This window comes from Melospiza melodia, chromosome 2 (genome assembly GCF_035770615.1).
Source record: "Melospiza melodia melodia isolate bMelMel2 chromosome 2, bMelMel2.pri, whole genome shotgun sequence".
Lineage (NCBI taxonomy): Eukaryota > Metazoa > Chordata > Aves > Passeriformes > Passerellidae > Melospiza > Melospiza melodia.
Genome location: NC_086195.1, coordinates 11,544,467 through 11,567,381, shown reverse-complemented (window position 1 = coordinate 11,567,381; position 22,915 = coordinate 11,544,467). Strand labels below are relative to the sequence as shown.

General features: G+C 37.2%; 1 protein-coding gene across 12 annotated transcripts in view; it reads right to left on the bottom strand.

The window, feature by feature from the left end:
* Positions 1-22,915, bottom strand: part of DMD (dystrophin) — a 1,043,904-nt gene that overhangs the window by 129,133 nt on the left and 891,856 nt on the right. For all 12 annotated transcript variants that reach the window (XM_063182212.1, XM_063182260.1, XM_063182196.1 and 9 more), the window contains one exon: positions 1,408-1,486. In XM_063182212.1, the coding sequence (XP_063038282.1) occupies positions 1,408-1,486 (79 nt within the window). The remainder of the gene's footprint in view (positions 1-1,407; positions 1,487-22,915) is intronic.

Below are 22,915 nucleotides of genomic sequence, written 5' to 3'. Positions count from 1 at the left end.
GATCTAGTTTAGCAATATTAAGGCAGAATGGGCCAAGGAAAATTGTCTGCACTCAACACCAGCACAAAGACACCTTTATCAGTGTGATAATGCAGTGCAGGTCACTCTAGTCTCTTCCAGACTTGCTTAATTTACCCTACAGATTTATTCTTTCACCAAGAATACACCATGGGTCACAAGTAAAAACAGGTATGTGCTTAAATATTGTGTTTATGTCACATATTCATAGCTCTTGCACATTCAGTCTTGGCAAGTTTGATTTGCAGTTATGTATATTGAGCTGAAAAAATATTCCCAGTGATCAACAATTTAAGAAAAGTGGGTTTGAAAGAAATAATGAAAATAGGGCTTATTTCTTCATAGGATAATCATTTGACAAAAGAAGGTTCAGGGTTGAATCAGCCTGCATTAGTCTTATACGGCACAACATCAGCCTTGGATTTGATTTTGCAGGACATCCTGCTGAGAATTTTCAGTTTCCCATTAAGATCTTCAATGGAAAAATGGTTAACCTATTAAAATTACAAGGCAGTATCAGCTGAAGAAAAGTTTGTCCTCCATCCCGCTGTGAATGTTGCTGTGCAATAATAGCAACATCTATTTCCAATGTCTGGATAGCTTGTCCCTCTGCATGTAGGAGACCATGATCCTGTGACTGTGTTCTCTTCTGCTGATATAATCTCTTAAATAAAGCTCTACTGTTTACTTTCCTTAATTGAAGTACAATGGAAAAGACGTGGCCTTTAAGAAGCTTCGCTTTAGTCACTGCCTTGGAGCTTTGAAGGTGTTTCAAGTTGTCTTTCAGTGTACTTCAAAACATCCTTGATAAAAGGATGCGTGTGGAGGTGAAGTGGGAATTTTGCTGGCAATTATATTTTATGCAGAGTTGTAAAAAGTTTACTTTGCCTGCCATTGCTCTGCCAACTTTCCCACCCCAGTTTTTATCCTCTCAATGCTCTGAAAAGTGATCAAATCCTAGAAAATTTTTTTCTTGTATATCTGGTTTTGTCCATTTTTGGAGCTGAACATATCTTTAAACTGAAAAACCAAATCTGTGCTGGTTTTGGGTTTTAATCCTTTCTGGGTTAAAAGAACCAGAAACTCTTTTTAACATAATTTTAATTTACTAGTTCTAAAGGGAGCCCCCAAATGAAGATGAGCCTCACAGAGACAGAAGTGAGCCAAAGGAGACTTGATAATGGCAGATGTTTTCCTTTTACTCTGGATCTGGACAATATGAACTTATTTAACACTCCTCTGCACCCAGGGAAGAGAAAATAAAGGAAAACAATTGCAATACAGACTAAAATAGAAACTCATAACAACAATTAGCACATGGCCACAAAATTATCAATTAAATGTGTATGTAAACTGCACAAGAAGAATGGGAAATAAGAAATCACTCACTGGTAAGAAAATGCTGGGAAGTAGGGCCAAAATCCCTGTGAGCTTCATGCAGTTGCTTGATGCGCTCATCAACAGCCACCTGTTCAGAGAGGAGGAAAAAAATGACTTTTATAGACAAGAAACAAAGAGCAATTATAGATCATTTTTTTATTAGTGAACATTCAGTTTAAAATTAAGCAGTTTCCTGCAACAAATGTTGTCCTTCAGAGTCTTCAGATGAGATTAAATGTGTCACTGGAAAAAAAGAAGGTAAAAAAAAAGGGTTTTTTCTTTTGTCCCCATCTTAACTGATGCTAGAATAAGCTGAAAATGAAAAGGCTGATAAATAAAGGTAAAGCAAATTGGCCTGACATTATGTACCTGAAAATAGTATGACTGCTGCTTGTCAATATTGAAGTCAGAATATCCATCTGTAATACCTTTTCTAAACTACTTCTAAAGTACTTTTGAAAGTACAATATTATAAATCAGCACATGAAAAGCAATCTCATTTAATGTGGACAGGATAGCCATACTTCAACCAAGTGCTGAAATGAGGTTAACCAAAAGGGAGCAGCTGGTACAAACATTTTGCTGTTCTTTTAATCACTCAAACCTTAGCCCCTCAACCCTTTCCTCAGAACACACCCTTGAAGAACATGTTCCTGAGGTTTTGTTGGGTTGGTCTACTGCATGAAAACAGAGACAATAGTTTAGGACTTAGTTTAGGTCTAGTTTTCTCAGTGGTTAGTTACATAAAAAGTCTTTGTCTCACTTTCTTGAACTCTTGTTATGTTAAACTATGACACGTGATAGATAATAAGAACTTCTACCTTTAAACAGCTCATCTTTAAAACAATACTCCATTAGTTAACATAACCCATCAACAAACTATAGGAAAATTTATAAAAGGTAGAAGACACTTCATGATAACAGAGTTCCCCAGGCAGCTGTTATTCATGATAAAATTAAGAGCCACAAAAAAACCTGTTATTTTCCTCTTATGGAGAAATCTCCATAACCTTAACAAGAGGGACTTTTCTCCCAAAGTCAACTAAGCAAAAACTATTTTAGAGGTAATAAACTAACTACAAAGTTTAGGGTTTTTTTCTTTACATTATCAACAAAAAAAAAAAAAAAAAAAAATAGGGGGAGAAAAAGTACTCTGAAAGATTTTGATTCTTACTACCTTTTTCCTTTTAATTACTTTTAATAAAATTTTCTTTATATCCTTTTCAAGTTTTGAACCTACTTGACCTTTCTCCTGATCCTATCTCACCACAGGAAACAAACACATTAGTTAGGAAATCTCAAAATTAGTAAAATCTCAAATTAACAAACCAAAACCACTACAGACTGGTTTTATCTTTACCCTTGAAAATCTCAGTGAAGTGGAGTATTGAGCAAGTGGCCAAAAGGGGGTGGTTACAAGAAGATTCCCTGGTGTATGAGTGCCATCTACCAGTCTTTTTATAGCCTGTATGCTAGAAGGATGTAATTAAGTTAGACCTAGGAATGGGATTAGATAAAACAAGGGAAAAAACCCTTGAAAGTAATGATAGAATAATTTTGAAATATAATAAATAAAGCAACTGAGAGGAATCAAGTTCACTTAAATATTGCCTGTAAAAAAAGGTGGTCCATCAACACTGGCATAGCAGAAGGTAAGTGTATTTAATTGTGATATACAAAACAAAGAAACAAATAGGTTGCACAGGTAAAATGCAATCTACATTTTAAAACTTCCAGGGAATTTCTTGGTTCGTGGTAGGAGGGAACTATTGTATAGTAGCTGGGCATGATACAGTTGGAAGGGAAAAATTTTAAATGGTAGAATTAATGAGCTATTTGATATGACTGTGTGTGTTTGCCAGATAACCCCTAGAACCCAAAATCTTCTTTAACTAAGCAATAGCAATTTACTGCCAAGACATGATTTATTTGCTTACAATTTTAAAACTAACAGGATAAGCAAAAATGCCCATTTGCTTTCTTCCCTCAAACCATTTTTCAGGTGCTTTTCCTGCAGTTCCCTTCATTTATGTGTCGTCTTTTCTGGCTTCCCACTGAATTGCAGGAACAGATGTTTCTGTTAAGCAGTGCTTCATACCAGGGACTGACTTTGAGCTTGAGTTCACACCCAATTCACTGCACAGAAAGAAGCTGGGGAAGTCTGTAATTGCACAGAAAACCACGAAAGGGCTGCTTCTGGTCATCAGTAAAATTTGCTTAAGTGCAGAATAATTAGCTGAAGTGCTATTATTTTTAACCAAGAAATGACCTTTCAATGAGGACTAGAAAGATAATCTTAAACATACCTAAACACATGCAAATAAAGCCACTGGAAAAATGTATTGAAAATGCATATGCTCTTTAAAATTGTCTTAAAATTACCTCATAACATACTTATTTTGTCATTAGGAAATATTGGTTAATAAAGAACTATATGGCTCTTCCTTTATATTAGTACATGTTTTTATTAAGTCAACCAGGATGGAAATTTTTTTGCTGGCATGAAGAATCCCTAAAGAGAATGAGAACTTTGCAAACACACAGTGGGGAGCAGTGTTTCATATAGAAAAATTTTAACAGCCAAATAGTGGTCAGCAAAGAGCATGGGAACCCTTTAGTACACATGACCACTGCCAGCACACCACCTATACAACTTCTGTAAGTGTTCTAAACCTGAGAATTCCAATCCCCTCAAACCATCCATGTAACCTTTAAACTGCACAAAATGATTAACCTGAAGATTTTTAGCCGTATATGTACATCAGCAAAATAAAATACCTTACACATTCAGGGTTAACTTTCCAACTGAACAGCTTTGGATGTGAGCCAGGAAATACTTCTTTCTAGAGGTAGATTTTGTCAATACAGAGAAAAAGAAAACACTGAGAAATGCTGGGAATTCTCCAGGAAATATCACCTGAGAGTAAAAAACATTATTCCACTTGGCTCCCAGGAAATACCACTTGCTGATATATTGGCATACTACCTTTAGGTAAAAGACAGTAAAAGATGAACTCACTTTTGGTGGTAGAGCAAGGAGGATTATTGCAGTCACTTTCTATTAATTTTATCAAAACTAACACATAAATGGCTAAATAACAGAATTTGAACCCACAATAACTCAGATAATGGTGTACAAAAAATATCCACTGAAACAATCCTTGCTTAAACTTACAGAAGGATGTCTCTCTGATCCAATAAAATCAGATTTGGATTTGACTTAGTGACTTATACATCAATATCTGAAGGAGATTCTATCCATATAAGTCTTCATAAATGTTTCATGATTCTTAAAAGAAATTCTCACTGGCATGTAAAGGTGTTTCTTATTTGTCATAAGCAAGCCATAGGTAATTCCCAAATTTTAGGTTTTTTTATTGTTTTTGTTTTTCCTTCAAATCAAGTGAAATAGGCTCCTCCAAAATGAGCACAAACACTCTCTCTTGTTTGTATGCTATGCTCTGAACCAAGAGCAGATAGAACAAAATGTTGTGAACAACTGGAGCCTTGTGGTGTGGGAAGAAAACTGCAAAATTTTCAAGCCCATTCAAGCATTCACTTTTCTTCCTTTAGAGGAAAGAAGAAAAAATATGTAGCATTAATGAAGTTCTGATTTCAGTAGTGTTGGCTAAGTCATGAAAAAAATACCACTTTAAAGGTACTATTATCAGAATATAACATGCAAGATCACAGAATGGGTAAAGCTGGAAGGGAACACAGTGGTCATCTGGTCCAATCTCCATGGGATGGGACTGTGGATTTCATTTGGGCACCTTTTAGGTAAAACTGCACAGTACTCCTCCACAAGAACTGCTACAAATAAATAAATTAATAAATAAATGGATTTCTAAAAAGTCAGCTATTGCTTTATCATGATATGAGAATTTGATTTAAACAGAACTAATATAAAAATAATTTTATAACTAATTTTTACATAAAAACAAACATCAGAAATTTCTGTAATTGGGATACTTGAACCGTTGCTTTTCTTCACTGGGGATGCATGCTTGAAAAGACATGAATTTCCATTATTTATTTAATCCAATGTTTTATATAACATTGATCTTCTTTCAATCGTAACAAATGAAAGAACCACAGCAGTGCAGTAAATATACTCAAGATTGAAGATGGTAATATTAAAGATCCTGTACTGATTTTAAGTGATATTGACATGGTACAGAAATAGCTTCTGCTAAAAAAATGGCTAGAAAAAAAAAATTAGTCTTTCTCCTTTAAAGACTTTGAAAACATTTGATGAAACAAGTTCTGTTTCCCATCCCTCGGATTCAGCCCTGTGAACTGAATCTATAATCAAGTTCAGAAAAACAAATTAAGACAATAACAAAAGCAAAGCTGTTCCATGCAGTTGTTAGCAATAGTTTCTAAGTGCTTTACCTAATGTGGGGTTCAACCTTGACGACAACATTTTTATAACAGCTCCACTGCAGTCAGAATAAGGATTTGATAGATTTATCTTAGTTCTACTACTACATTCTGGTGTGTGTGTGTGTGGGGGGGTGGTTGGGTGGGATTTGTCCTGTTTTTTTCATTTTTTGAGGTTTAACTGAGAATATATTTATGATATTTAAAGCGTTATTTTGTGTCCACACTGCAAAGCAGGCCTAGATCAAGGAGGAAATATGAGCGGTTTAACTCTCACGATTTTCCTTGTTCTCAAAAAGTACCCAACAGCAGCTGTCCAGGAGTGCTGGAGGTGCTGAAATACCCCAAGATGTGGTGGAGGAAGGAGGCACACCCATCATGTTATTGAAGTTGTGCCTGCAAACAAGGAGTAGTGGCCTCAGCAAAGAGCTATAGGAATGGTCTCTCTCATCAATCTTGTCCTCTTGGATCTACCAACACTACAGACACATAGGAGCCTTGGTCTAGCTGTGGTATAACCCTGCCACAGCCTTGCCCATAGCTTTGATTTTTAACTGACCAAGTTCAGTGGAGGAAATTTCCCCCGGGGTGCTTATCTGAGCTCTGAATGTGGCTGAATTACCCTGCAACGAGCCAAGGGCACTGCTTGGGGGCCTCTCTGTGCTCAGCACTTCCAGGGCATTCACATTCAGTGAACTCGGCAAGGAATTTATTAAAAATTACATGAAGGTGTGCAAGTGGCAATTTTTACTTATTAACATGAAGCAGCAGAAATGAGATCCCTAGTTTAAAAAACTGCTAAATGTAAAGAGTTAAGGCAACTGTTGAACGGCTGGGATTCTTAGGAAAAATAGCAAGAAAAGGGAGAAAGAATAGAAGATTCTCATCCAAACGGCTATATTTAGTGCAGCAGCAAAAGGACACACAATCTCCTTTTTCTTTTTTTTTTTTTTGGTCAAAATTTGCTTCACCAAAAGCTGTTCTCACAAAAAGAGAAGGGCAATTTTCTGTATCAATCAGCACGCATCCACACAATACTTATTAAAATAACACTCCTTTAATTTCCCCACCACATTCACAGCATTTCCACAGCCTCCTGACCTTGACTCCAACCCAGCACAGCCAATTTGCCTGCACATCAAAGCAAACCGGCTCCTACAAGACCCTCTTTAATGTTGCCCAGCAATTCTCCTCCCAAGAGCTGAAAAGCCTCTTTCTTTGCTCTCACTGAGTCAGAGCTGTCAAAGCAGTGCGAGGCTGCTCTCCACTAATCAATAAACAGGAAGATCTGATCTGCTGCACTTCTAATAGCTACCGAATCCAGTCACTCACTGCTCCCCGTCCATTAGGAGATAAGGATGGATTTAAATAAGCACACTTCGTGCTGTTAATGAGGAACAGCAGGGGGGAAAGGCGATTGATAGCCATTGTTCCCAGCTGCTGAAGTTCAGGTTTAAGTCTTGACATTTACTGAGTTGAAAAATCGGCTAAGGACAATTAGTTTTCTGGTGAAAAGTTCAGTGTTCTGAAATATTTTGAGAGCGTAAAAATAGGCTTATTTTCCACATTAAAGAAAAAATAGATAAGTACAATGCTATTTGCATGCATTTACAGCTGTTACAAAGACTAAATTCAAATTTCTGGGTCATGGGGGGACAGTATATTTCAGCAGATTGAAATCTGAGTGACTTCATGCAATTCCCCTTTCAGTAAAAGAAATCCCAAACATAAGAAATAGTAGAACACATGTCTTGTACTTTGACTATTTTATATTTTCAAATGAAATGAGAATGAAATCTACTATAAATTCAGGAAACATCTTAAAGCTTGGGGCACAGAGCCTTAGAAAACAGTAAATAAAAGAATGATCTCCTTGAATTAATATGTCTACTGTGAACAAGCAGCTATCACTTCTTAGGCTTTTGTTTCATAATCCTAAATCTGTGCACTTTGGCCTTTGTGTATCTCCATGCCTGAGGAAAGAAAGTTAGGTCTTAAAGTTTAAATAACAAAAACATCCAAATTTGGAAAGGATAAAACAGTTGTAAACCATATGAAATCTTAAGAACAAATATCTTTATGAAACAATTCTCATAGGAAATGTTACTTGTTTTGTTTTGGATAAAAGATATTATCTCATTTGATATCCCCACTGCTCCCACAAGCTGATGGAGGTTCTGCAAGGTTCTTTCACATCACTCTGTGTTCCTCATTTCTATCCATGAACACTTGTAGGATATAAAATATTTCATAAAACCAGCATGAGCTGAGAATGGGCTCAACCTTTCAAAGGTACTAGAAACTGCTGTGCTGCCTTCCATTCTGGAGCATTTTTTAACAAAGCTTCCAAATTCTTCACTGTCCAACCACATGAATTCTTTCTTAATATTGCTTTTTGTATGCAATTTAATCAATATCAACTATTTTTTTTCTGCCAGATTCCTTGCTATGCAGTATACCAATAAACTAACTTCACAAACATTGATATTTAGCAACTATTTTTCTCAGAAAGCAGCGGTACACTAATTAAAAAGTTTTAAATTTATAATTTCCATTAGCTTCAAATTCAAACAAATAAATTCCCATTGAGACCCCTTAGCAGATTTCAGTCCAGATGGGCTGTGGCTTTTCTAACCACATCTCTGTACTCTTGGACAGTGCTTCTATATTCCTCCCAGGTTACCTGTCCAAGCTTCCTCTTTCTGTGCAGTGCCTTTTTTGTGTTTGAGTTTTGCAAGGAGCTCCTTGTTCATGCATACAGGACTCTGGGCACCCTTTCTGGCCTCCTTGCTGTTCAGGATGGACAGTTTTGAGCTTTTTAGAAAGTGATCCTTTCTCATCTATGAACTTCCTTGGACCTCTCTTACTTGCAGGGGTTTATTCCATGGGATTCTTCCAAGCAGATCCCTGAAGAGGACCAGGTCTGCTCTCCTGGAGTCCAGCCTGTGCTCTCACGGTCACTGCAGCCCAGGAGTGTCTTTGCCTTTCACCTCCCTGTCACAGACTTCTTTTATGAAAATCCTTTCCTTAGGATTTTTCCTCCTGAGAAGCTGAGAGGCCTCAGGAACAAAATGTAAGCAATGGTTATCTGCTGCTGTGGAATGCAACAGGTGCATCTGTGATTGGCCTCATGTGGTTGTTTCTAATTAATGGCCAATCACAGTCAGCTGGTTCAGACTCTGTCCAAGACACAAGCCTTGGTTATTCATTCTTTCTTTTTCTATTCCTAGCTTAGCTAGTCTTCTGATGAAATCCTTTCCTCTATTCTTTTAGTATAGTTTTAATATAATATTTATAATAAAATAATAAATCAAGCCTTCTGAAACATGGACTCAGATCTTCATCTCTTCCCTCATCCTCGGATCCCTGTGAACACTATCACACCTCCCCAGTGAGCCTCTCCTTGTTTGCGGGTATGAGCTGCAGCAGAGTCTCTGTCTGCACTGGCTCCTCCATCAGTTATATCAGGAAGTTTCCCAGGAGCTCACTGCAATGGTTAGAACCTGCTGTGTTGTCTCTCCAGCAAATAATGAGGCTGCTGCCCCATGGATGCTGTCTCTACTTGTAAAAGGCCTCAACCCCTTGTTCTGCAGGGTTAGGTGGCCTGCAGCATCACCTACACTGGTCTGCTCCCTAATGTTGTCATTAGAGTGCAAGAATTCTATTGTCATTACATTGCAAGGGTTCCACATTGCTAAGAGTTTTGTACCTCCTTGATGTTTCTTGTAGGCAGTTCCTCTAGGCACTGATTCTTGTCCTCACAGCAGCCAACCGACTCCAGTTCCCTCAGCTAAGCAATCCACTCTTTTATAACTCTCTTCTTGTTACTGGCTGCAGGTGTGGCCTGTTAAAGTCAGGCCTGCTCCTAATCTTTAATAGTTAACGCAGCTGCAACTCATTAGGGGGTAAGATTACTTTCGATACTACCTTTCTTTACTTATATTCTATCCCCCTACACCTTAGTCCTCAGCCACAAGTTCTCAAGAGCTCTTTTTCCAGCATATCATTCTACTTTAAAGCTCTTCTGTATCTTTTCTATGTCCCCATAAAACAAACTCCTTGGAGCTCTGACTGTGCAGACCTATAGATCCAGGGATTTCTCTTCTGCCTCCAGCTGAAAGCTGAAACTATATATACTCTTAGTTCTGTATTGTAAGCTGGGGAAAAGAGGAACTAAAATGTATAAGCTACCCTGAACCTCTGGTAGGTTATTGATCTTAAAATGAATCTAACTTTGATGCAGTTTGACATTTTCAAAGTCAGTGGGAGCTGGGTGCTTGCAACTAGGGAGAGTTCTGTGGTAAGTAAAACTGTCTAGTGAGGAGCTCAGCATGGCACACATTCTTCCTGAGATCAAATCTGACTTCTGAGACCAAGGCACCTGAATACCTTCATACTATATGCCTTGAAATGTTTCCACATAATTTTTTATCTTTTTAAAGCAACATTCTGTCTATCCTTCAGGATGACTCAACATCCATTGGTGGTATTTTGTGGTTATCTCTGGGCCCCACAAACAAGACACACATGGACCAGCTGCAGGAATGAACCTGAAAGAATCTGCAAGAATGATGGTGGCCTACAGCCAAGACTTGAGTGAACAATTGCAATTAAAACTGAGGAACAGAAGCCTTATGGAATCAGAAAAGTGGGACAGATCTGAAGTGAGTCCTCTTTTTTTTTTTTTGCATTATGAATATCAAAATTTCTGCTGTGTCAGTGATATAAAATCTTACTAATTTGTGCTAAAACACGGGGCATGGTTCTGGATTATAAATTATGATAAGCATTATTCATAAGAAAAAAATTCTATGTGTTTTCCTAGTTACATATGTTAAATAACATAAGGATTTAGGAAAAGGCTAAACCATTTATTATGATTCTGTTGTTGCTGAAACATGACTCCTTTTAGGCTCTAACCATCTACTGCTCCTACCCTAAAGTGGTTGTTTGATACATGTGGTTTTTCAGGCATTTTTGCTTCATTTTGGGGCATGCACAGAAAATAACATTATGCATAACACGGTTATGTCTCCTTAACAATCAGTTATAAAGACATAAGGGTTTCCCTGTGGCCTTTTTTTAAGTCATAAAAGAGGGTTTCCCTGTGGCCTTTTTTATTTATTTTGCTTCTCTGCCAAAAACCTGTTATTTCTCATCACTATAGATTTTGAAAAGAACTGACTCCTTTCTATTCTCCTTAAATGTATTTCCAAAAGATTTAAAATAATGTTTTTTGTAATTAAGTTGAAAATTGTTAATGTTTCATAATCCATCCCTAAGTTAAAACCATACTCTCTCTTGACAAGATTCTATGGTTCTTTGGATTTTCTTTTACCCCATTTCTCTTTTTTCCCCTCTCATTAAATGAATAAAAAATAATAAATTCATGCTGCACTGAAAATACCATTTGTTTCTGAAAGGTCAGGTAACATACACTGTTTTTGTCCCAAGGGAAATGGTTCTCTGGTGACTTAGAGAGCTGTAAGTACAATGTCACGCAAGGAATGTTTTATATCTGCCCCAGAACAAATGCCTGTGCAATAATCCTGTATTGGTTCAGCATCACCAGTGAAGATTATTCTTTTATAGTTCTAGTTACATTCCCTCACTTTCACTGATATTTCTTTATATTAGTTTTATTGCTCCTTTCCCCCAGATTTGTGAATTTCTTGTGCCATTACGAGCATTAGTTTTGGGAATAGTTGCTCATAAGTGCATGTAAGAATTCTCATAATGTGGACCTGTATTTAATGCAGGTTACTTCTAAAAGAAACAGAGGCTTCAGTCACCATTGTCTTTATTCAGCACTACTTTTAGCTGATTACCATTTCAAAGATTTTTCTTTCACCACCTTCAGCTCCCTTCACTCATTTGCCCTCTGATTCCTCTGGGAACCATCATCCCATCAGTATTCAAAAGACTTTGATGTTCAGTCCTGTTTTTTCCACCGTTTCCCCGTTCTTGTCTTCTTAATTTGTTGTTGAGCATCTTCATTCACTTTTGTAATTTCAATTCACACTCCCAAACCCATGTTGCTACCCTAAATGCAGTGAAAATATATTTTTCATAAATATGTAGGTAACTTCTCAATTTTAGCCAATAATGTTTGTAAATAAGAGCTGAAGAATTGCTTAGGCTGTGATGTTACATACTTAATACCACGGAAGAACAGATACAGGGAAGTCTGTGTGAATTTTTTTCATTCTAACTCAGGAGCTGTAGTGTGAGAGAGCCAAAAGCCTTTTCCTCAATCAGAAGTGAAGAGAAATATGCATCTCCTGAGACAATCCTGCTTATGCTAAGACATACACCTCAGATTAACCCTGTAAATATATGTATATACTTGAATTTTATAGAGCTGGTTTTCCTAAGTGAGTTTGCATGCTGAGGAGGAGGACTCTACTGAAGCATGGAGAAAGAGGGATACAGAAGGTTCAGGAGATGGTGGAAGGTGAGACAAAAATGTTCTTTACAGGGGTACATTCTAGGGTACAAAATAATGTACAAAAAGAATTCTACATGCAGCAGCCATTGTATTAATCCTCTATCTCTTCTCTTCCATATTTTCTGCTCTCTCCTTCTGTTCCTCTTTGAGACTTACACCAATAGTGATAAATCTGTTCACTCTAAATAATCCTTAGTCCTAAAAATACCACAAATACATCACATCTTTGGTTTCCTTTTTAGCTGTGGAGGGCGAAACAAGTAGGACAATGTCAATTGGGACACTTTTATTACAAAGTGATCTTTCCACATTATTTGTTTGTTCCATCCATATTCTTACATCTGGAAATCTCAAGAGTATAATACTCTGTTTCAAGATGACTGAAACTACTTTATCAATCAAGTGCTGACACAGCATGAAAAGAAAAACTTCATTTCATGAGATTACTGGCTGGATGGATTAAGCAAACTTTTATTTATTGTTCTTGTCCCATGAACCTTTTGAAGACAGCCTTTCAGTCTCAATGACTTCTGCAGAGTGTTCCATACCCCAGCAGCTGCTCAAGCTTGGGAGAAGCACACAATCAGTACTTGATGCTCCCTGTTATCTGGCACTCCTTTGAATGCTGCCACAGCTCCTGACTTTGCACAAAAGCCTCTCTTCCTCCCTGGGGAAGACATGCATATGGCATGCTGAAAGATAATAAAATTACTTTAGGCAAATAACTGCTCAAATGGGAGCAATAGCTGATAGGATTGATATTGTGCTGATTGAAGATAATGGCAACACTCCTATAATAGTGTGATATGACTTGAGAGAAGAGCTGCCTTCATTCTGCAGCTGGCCAAAATCTGTGTATTTATGCTTCCTAATCTGTGAGTAAATTCAATTGACATGAAAGCAAAACCTGAGTTATATATAGCCCATACTGCTAAACCAAAATGTTAAAAACCTAATTTAAGTTGGAAGATACAGTCTCTGATTTCCAGTTTCTTCTATTTGAGAAGAAAAGGTGCTGGTAATGAACAAATGAATTAATAATGCTAAGCCACATCTTCACTGAGGATATAGAATGGTACACAGTGAAGGTTAAAAGCTCTCCTGGCATGAAGGATCACAGTGTATGCATGCATGCAAGAAAACCATCACTTCACGTGTGTCAGAAAACCCCATTATCATATATTGCACTTGTTAAGTGCCAGACATTTTGTTCTAGTAATTCCAGTAATGTTACAGGCAGTTTTACTCTTAAATCTGTTTTCATTAGCCCTCTCTTTGAAAAGCTGAATGCCCTATTTACCACTGCCAATCTGTAAAGATCTCAGATGAAGCTAAAATCTTTGAAAATGGTTTTGTTCAGCCCCCTGATCTATCCACATCACTGATTCAGGTCCTCCCATGAGCAGAGAGGGAGGGCTCTTCCTTCCCAGGGGAACAAAGCTCCAAGGTGCAACGCCACAGGATGGAATTAAAGCAAAGATATTTTGTATTTCCAGGAAAACTGTGACTGGTCTGCACTGACTATTGCCATTTCAAAGAGTTCAGACACTGGTGCAAACATTAAACATGCCTTTTTTTGCATATCAATTAAATAATGAATAGAACAAACTTGTGTATTTCATGGTAGAGTTGTTAAAATATATTTTTCGCCTGCCCAGCTTCAACCATGAGAAATAACGTTGCACCTCCGGAAAATACATCATATTCTGAAAAATGCTTTTGTTGTTTATTATTGAATGTCATAAAAACCTCTCTTAAGTTTCTCAGCTTATTTTAAAAGCTGTTTTTTATAACTCTCCTCCTTCCCAAGGAAATTATTTATTTCTGTTTAGGCTTGCCTTACTACTCATCTAAAAGCAGAGAATTTGGAAATTCTAAGAATAGATCTTGGAGAATTTAGACAGTAAGAAAGATGGAGATCCTGAGATGAAGTGCCATTGAAGGGGAGTGCAATTCAAGTATGTGAAATGAGGAGCAAGGCCAAGAGAGAAGCAAAGATGAGATTTCCCACACAGACTGAAGCCAGACTCAAAACCTGAATTTGCAGCATCTGTACAGCAGCACCATATAATCCACTGACAGGCAGTTTAATTAGCAGTTACAAAACTTTAATTTACTAAGTCAGAAACCCTTTCTGAATGTCTAACTCACAAGCTGTGGTTATCACAGTGGCAGTTTGACACATGGCCTTCAAGTTAGGTAAATAAAGGAACAAATTAGCATTTTCTTGAGAAAAAATCTGTTTATGAAAGACTTAACTATGAAGGACATGCTCAAGAAAGAATTCTACAAGACTAAAAAGATGAAACCAACATGGTTTCATAACTCATAAAACTTAAGAGTGATGTCCTTCATTATGTCTATGAAAATACCTTTAAAAAGTGAAAGAGTGCTTTGAAACCATATGTACAGTTTAAGAAACAAAGACGGACTTGATTCCTTCAGTAAAACTGACCCTGACTGCTAGATGATTAGACTACATATTTTTATTTGAAAATTCATTAATACTTCTCAGATTAAAATTTATTTCAATCAGGGGTTATAGAAGGCAAGAAACCCACCCAAGGCAGCCCCATCAGTTTATGACAGTCCCTCCTGGAGCAGGCTGGAGTTGGCTCTGTCAGACTTGGGGGAAGTTCTGGCAGCTTCTCACAGAAGACAGAGTGGCTGATTTCTCCTTGTCCTTATTTTGAGCCACGAGCCTTTATAATACCCACTGAACTTCCTTTCCCCTGCTGAGGAGGGGACTGACAGAGCAGCTCTGGGGGCACCTGGCATCCAGCCAGGGTCAGCCTACAGGAATACATCAGGAGGGCCAGGATTTCTAAAGAAATCTGAAGGCAGAAATAAATTCATGTCAACTTTTTTGACAAATTGTGTCAAATAAAAATAATTAGGTCATCTGTAAAAAGCAAACTAAATAATGTTTGTTCAATATACTATTTACAGCAATGAATTTATACATTTGAATGAGATATACAGAGGAATTTCAAGCTGCACTGAGTCTTGTGTAACTTTATTTTGAACGGAATAATTTACAATCAGAAGTTTACAAATGGAAAATACAAATATTTTACTGGGAGCTTTTGTGTTCACACTTACTTTTTTAACTTAATGAAAACCCCATGAAATAAATTTGGGGATGTTGAGCCATTTAACTCTGAAACCTTTCCATCCTAGTAGGTTAGCTGTTCTCTGTCCATTCTGAACAATAATGTCAGCACTTAATATAATGTAGATGAAACTTTGTTTCTGTTATGTACATGGCAATACAAATTCTGTTAGTCCATTTGTTTACTCATTCTCTTTGCCTATTAATATAATTTATTTACACTAATTTTGTTATGCTTATTTAAATTTGTCTCTTTAAAAGCAAGGGTAAAACCTCTCTGTAGGAAGATTTTTTTGTTTCCCCCTTTTTTTTCTACCATTTGAACTCACTCTCTGCAGATCCTGTCTTTCCTACTGTGGTAGTCTTTGCATAACCCCCATAGTCTTCCCTCACAGTCTCAGAAAAAAACAAAACTATAACCCAACGAAACCTAAGACAGAAGGCATTATTTAGACAATCTATTCAGTCAGTAAATCCACAGTACAGTGAGATTCCTGTGAACACACAAACAAGTGCTTTGGTTACACGCTGCTGGAATGGCAAAGCTGGCCTACAGTCCTGTGCCTGTGACTGCTTTCCTGGCTGCAGAAGTCAGATTCCACTCTGATGATCTGTAAATGCTTTGGACTGGGTGATTTTTATCTTCTACAGCTGCCAGCAGTGGCAGACATGACACTGTAAGCTACAAATCCCAAAGTAACTTTCCAAACTACAGTTTGAGACACTTGATATCTTGTAGAAGAGCTGATGAGCTGACTAGGGTGCAGTAAGAATGAAAAAAAAAATTGACTTTCCAAGCCTACAAGTATTTTAGAGTAAAACAGCCACAGTGAAACTGGGATTGCATTTGATTTTGAAATGTATTTCCTTGTAGACCATTCCATGGCATTTCCCCAAGGGAATACACTCTGTCAGTGTGTTTCTAGTTCAGCTGCCCATGCCATTACATTAATGTCTTATTATTTGGCATTTGTCTTGTACAAGAGAAAACAATCATGACAATCAGGGAGGAAAAGGGAGAAAAAAGCAACAGCTGAGAAAGCAAGAGCACAGATCTTGTACTGTTAATGTTCATCATCTGAGAGAACAACTGGCAGGATCATCTATCTTGAGAGTGTAGAATTGTTAAAGGAAAAACACAACTTTAGAGGCTCAAATGAGCAAAATCAACTAATTTCTTCATATTTCTGATTATTTTAAAGGATAAATTTGCAAAGCATACAACACTTAAAGAGATAAATCCTTGCTGCTGTAACTCTCATATCCAATATCAACAAGTTCCCCACCTCCCATTTTGCTCCTCCTTCTCACCACTGCCAATTCCCCATTAGATTCTGCTTGGCTCCTGTTTTTTCCTTCATGCTATCACATTCTGCATGTTTTAAGCTATTCCTCAGTGTTTAAGGAACCTGTTTTTTCTTGTCCTGCTTTCTGTGTTTTCTTCCTTTCTTACCTAGCAGCCATCCCCCATCCCTGGAAGCATTCAGGGTCAGGTTGGTCAGGGCTCTGAGCTGGGTCTGTGGAAGATGCCCCTGCTCACTGCAGAGGGTCTGCAGGAGATGATTCTCAAAGGATCTCTCCAAATCAAACCATTCCATGGTTCTGCGGTCTCCAGATTCCAAAACTGCACTGCCTGCCCTGCCTCATAGCAAGGTCCATATTCTTTAAAAAGAGTGGCAAAAAGTAAAGGTGAATAAAAAAGGTTATTAGAATCTCTATTATGACAGCAATTTGCAGGTTAAGCCTCTTAAAAATTTACTTTTCTGCCTACTCCAGTTCACTTTTCAAATAGAAAAATTAGCCTGGTGTCTCTATTGATTCAAAATACATATCTGGCAACTTGTTTTTTTCTTTTTCTTTTTGGTGTTAATCTGAAACACTTTCCATGAAACTGGTGAATCCTTTAAAGTCTATACAGAGGTAGTTGTTGAATTTAAATTCATTTCAGAGGTTTTTTTTTTCTCAGACAACCATCTGTGTGTCTGTTGTGACAGCCCATAGTACTGCAAGAATAAATTATATACCTGCTTGTCAGCTCTCAAATCTATTTCTGTTTCCCTTGTTGTCAGAAAATCTGTTTTGAAGTGTGAGCATAAACATATGGGAAAGAGTATACAGATACAACAGCCTTTTTCCTTCCAAAATCATCCCAGGACTGTAATTCTGACTGTAGTTAGAAAATTTAACAAAAAATTATGGTCTGCTTAAGTACAGAATGATATCTGAAAAGTACAGAATTAAAGTTTAGCTGTTTTCCCTTCAATAAGACCAGCAGAAACTCCACATCATTCTAGTCGAGCCATTAATTAATTAGCAAAAAACTGAACTTCCTCAAGACCTCTGAAGGACTTCTGGAATTTAATGGATGGAATACCACACTTTTGGATAGGCAGGGAGGTTTTTTTTGTGTTTGTTTTTTACATCTTGCTGCATAAGGTTAAATATACTGAGTTAAGAAGGCACAAACAAATTCACTTCCAGAGAATTAATTCACTCCAGGACCAGCTTTTTTTCCTGTCTCTGATCCAGTCCAGGTCCCGTGGCATTGGCTATGCACTTTTACAGCACAGCCATGACTACCCATTATGTTACAGAAGTGAGGAGTATCCAGAGTGATAATCATTCATTTGTGACTGCATAATGGTCCAAAACAGAATCAATAACACTGGAAATGTAAGGAGTGCCTTCAAAGATAAGTTAGGCTGACAAAAGATGCAATTTTCATATAGCCCTATTTTTTCCCCAGTCTTAGAAGTTTTAAATAAAACCTTGGATTTGTTCAAACATTGTTCCCTTGAGAAAATGCATTACTAATCTTGACTCCTACATCACCAAAACCATTTTGCCTGCCAGTTTTCTGTCACTTTTACAAGCTCTTAAAATTGTTTAACAACAGAAGTGGGATTTTCTAATTAATTGGGAAACTATTCACCAACTCCTATACTGGCAGCTAACATTTCTTCCCTAATAGATTCATATTATAATATGCTGAAGTATTTATATTCAAAATGTTGTAGTCTTTCAGAATTCTACCATTTATACCATAAATGCAGACTAAATGAGCCATTTACAGGTTTCCTTTTGTTACCAGCATATATTAAATAGAAAATATTAGGAACAGTGGAAGTCATACTCTAAAAGTTGTATTCCCCACACTATGAACTCTACAAATTTTTAAATCCAAAGCACATTACTGAGTAATCAGACTTAAATATTATTTACTATTTTAAAGGCAAAGCAAAATGCACATCACAATAAATTGTAACTGAATAACTGCTTCATACTTGGTAGAAAGGTAAAGTACTTTGACTTCAGGGGTGCTTAAGAGCTATAGAATAAACTGCAGACTTGGCGCCTTGTTTGAATCCTGACCTTCCTGAGTTCTGGCAGTGTGTTGACATTTAAATTTTACAAATGTTAAACCAGGCATCTCCTTCTCTGCTCAAGAGCTGCTGCTGTGGCTGAAATGTACCTGGCCATGGAGACCATTAAACAAAACCAAGAGAGCTGCAAGACTGAGACTTTATTAGAATAATTACTTATGCATCACTATGGAATTAATTAGGATAAACCTTCTTGATGGAATGGTATGGAAGAAATGTAGTCCCTGGAATCTCAATCTGACTGTAGAAGACACTATTTCTTTTATATTTTTATATATGTGTGTGTGTGTGTGTGTATGTACACACACATGTTCTATACCAACCAGGTAATACAAAATACTAGAATGTGGACACTTTGTTCTCTCAGAACGTGAACTCTTTGTTAGAGCAAGCAGCCTTTAAAACAAGTTCATTAAACTTTAGGAAGGAGAATAATCGTCATCAGTTTCTGGATTTGTAATTTTATGGCTCTAACAGTGTCCAGACATTACATCATTTATCAAAGACACTACAGCTACAGCAACTGTCCCAGAAGCACCACCACCCATTTTATAAGTTGGCCAAGTAGGCTGAGATAATAAAGATGTTGTTCATTATTTCAGACTTTCTTGTGAACAAGTTATTTTGGTTCACTTAGAAGCAATTCCTAATACTGGGAAAAATGGCTCATGAATTCATAAGCCTAACATCCTACCCAACTTCCTGATTTATGTATTACTCTACATCTTGGAAATTTACATTCTTACTGCTCATTTCACTGAATAGTTAAAGAATACATAAAAATCAAACTTCAATTCAAGCAGCCATTTGTACCACAACAAAGCGCTATGAAATAAACTCAGAAAGAAAGGCACCTCAAAGAAAGCAAGCAAGCAGGATTGTATGCTCTGTCTCAAATATGTAACCTGACAGATATGACACAGGAAGGACATGAAGTACTCTTCTGTTCTGTTGTACAGATTACAGACAGTGCATTACAGGAAAAAAAAAAAAAGAAAAAAGGAAGTGACTCTAATGAATCAGATGAGAAAAAATCAGTGAAAATATCCAGTTGCACTAGAAGGAAATAAAGTTACCATTTATGCAACTGATTCATGCAATAGGTGTTGGGAAGGAACGGGCTCTTTGGCAAAGTATCAGTGAAATTCATTTTTGAGTTTTGAGGGAAATCTAGGGCAGTGGGAATGGTTTCAAGTCGAGGAAAGCAGATACTATTTGAAATTCAGAGTGCTGTCACTGAAAGATGGTGATCATTGGTGTACATTCAAAAATGGAGCACAAGTTGAAATTACTTCTGAGGAGAGGAGAGAGGAGAGAGGAGAGGAGAGAGAGGAGAGGAGAGGATTTAAAAGGACCTGTGTCCTTCAATCACCACTTACACCTTCAATTACCACTTACAACCACTTGAGATTGTCCAATCAGATGTCCAATCCTGTTATAAAATCCATGAACCAGAATAAATATTTAGGAGGAAAAATCCCCCTTTCTGCTATTTGCAAATAGCCACTAGAAATCTAGCAAAAGCTTAAATACAGTTTGGATTTTATTTTTAGCTATTATTATGATCTGTTATTTAAGAATCCCATACAGGAAGAGTTATAAATTGTTAGGACTATCCCAACAAATTTTCAATTAAATAACTAAATTAATGTAGAGAAATTTAATTAAAGCTGCACTGGTTTTTACAAATACAGTTAATTAAGCTGCTATCTAAAATTAAATCTCACCCAAACTCCTTTTACATTGCTGCAGCTCATCAGATACAGATATAATTAAAATTCTAGAAGTTCACCTATGCATCTGAATACTCAAAAAAGAAAGAAAATCCACAACTAAAACTTGCTGAAGTAGTTTGAGAGGCTGCTGCTTTAATGGGATTTATACAGTTCTCAGAGTGGGAAGACAGCACATAAAACCCCCTCAGAAACAAATCCAGGTTTTCAAATCTGCGCAGACTTTTTTTGTGCAGTGTAACAGGCCAAGAACCTTTGAAGATTTTCCACAAGTGGAGGGTAACAGATTGACGTGAGCAGGAACCAGGGAGATAAATCCTGCTGACTTTATGTGCCTTGCATTGAAGTGAGCAGGAGCAGCACAGGTGAGGCACACAGCATTTATTGCACTCATATCCAGGAGCAGATGTGGGCATCCTCCCAGAGAGAAAAATTGCTTTTTCATAACTGGAAAATCTCAGGTCTTCTGGTGACCTGAATGATCCCCTTTCCTTTCTGACTGTTTATTTCTTGCTCAGACCCAGGCTGGTTTAGTTTTGTGGGTCAGTTAAATGTAGATTTATTTTCCTGATGACAGTGGCTCAAAATCACCACACTTGTTTTATGTAACAAGTAAACATAAAACATAAACATTTTAGGTGTTGGCTGATCCAGAGAAAGAGATGTTCAGGCAGATGGGAGGTTTGTCAATGCTTTACTTAAGATCAGAGAGCATTCTTTGAAGAGTTGCTTTTGGAGGGAGGGGGGAGAATATGAACTGAAATACAGTTCAAGACTATCATTTATTGCAAATAACAGTGACTTTTCTATTAAAATAGACATATAACAAAACAAATGCTGACTAAACCAATGTGGGCAGCCAGAGCTCAGACTGGGAGCTGGTCATTTCCACAGCTCACCCTGTGTGCAGCAAGTGTGAGCACAGGAGCCCAGCCCTCACGGCATCCACCTTACCCTGCATGGGCAGATCCCTCTGGAGTTCTGAGAGCATGCAAAAATAAAATTATCCTCCACTGTTAAAGGGACAAAGCTAAATCAGACAAAAATGTGCCAACATTTTCATGACAGGTATTTGTTTTCTCTCTACCAGCAAAAATATGCAAAAGATAAACAGTGACCATATTTTTCATGACATGGCATGCATAGAATCCCTTTTGGGGGAAAACACAGATGGGAATCCCATTTCTAATGTAATGGAATTGAGAGTTTAGAATTGAACCCCCAAGCCTTTATCTGAAAAACTTAATTTTAGCAGGAAGATGGTTCAAGGTCTGAATACTTGTTTCCAACTTGTGGCACAGGGATCTTTCTAAATAAATAAGAAAATCACATGCAATTCTCTTTAAAATATGATTTCATATAGGTTCAGACTTCCACAGGCTTTAAACTTAGCATCTGAAATGCAAGATACAACTGCCCTGTCATTTTATGTAGAGTAAGAAAAAGGAAAAGAAAAAGCAACAAACATCCAGAATATGATATTAATAAAATAAAATTTGAAAGACCTACTTGCTCCCTTTTGAAAACCCATCTCTCCTTAGAGGGAAAAAAATCATTAACTTTTTTTTGTGTATCAAAAATGAATGTGTTTCCTTTCTTGCACAGTAAAATCTGGAGAATCTACACAAATAACAAAGAGAGTAAAAACCCACAGAAGCTTGGAAATTGAACAACCAGTGATAATCTGTCTTTCTGCAGGCACTTGAATCACCCTCTTACCTTGAGCTTGCAGCAGAACAGGACCCTGGCAAATTGCTATAATCTCCTTTAACCCTAATCACCATTTTAATCAGAAAAAGGTGGGGCAGCCTGGAATCTGTACAGCAAGCAACTGTCATCCTATTTGCTAAATACACAGAGTGTGCAGCTAAAAGGTTAAAATGGTTCAAACTTTTATTGTCTTCAGAATATTGCCTTTCAGCATTAACAGTTGACAAGTAGAAGAAAATAATATTGTGAGACTGTTTGCTTTGAAGGGCTGTGGAGGTCTGCTTAGACCATGGCTGCATCTCTCACTCACTCTGATATTAAGAGATTTCATGGGAAAAGAAAAGGTTGGGATTCATACAACTGCCAGGACTAAAAGCCTGCCTCACCTTACATTGCGCTTTCCCTCTCCCTATTCCTCTAATTTCTTCTCATTTGAGATTATAAATTTCCTAGCTGTGTTCTCTGTTTATTCATGTAATGATTTTCATCCTAGCCTTTTCTTAAAAAATAGTGGTATGATTGTGGATGGCGTGACAGACAAGGAGAAGCTTCTATGAAGAGGAAGAAAGGAAGCTTCAAGGAGAAAAAAAGCAATGAGAGAAACTAAAAAGAGCATCAAGGAGATTGCAGGCAGGGGAAGATTAAAGGAAAATGAAGCAGACAACTGTGATTTTCAGCTATAAAGGATTCAGCAGCTGTCATTAAAAACCTGCAGCTCTTGAGACATATTGATCACACTATTTCAATG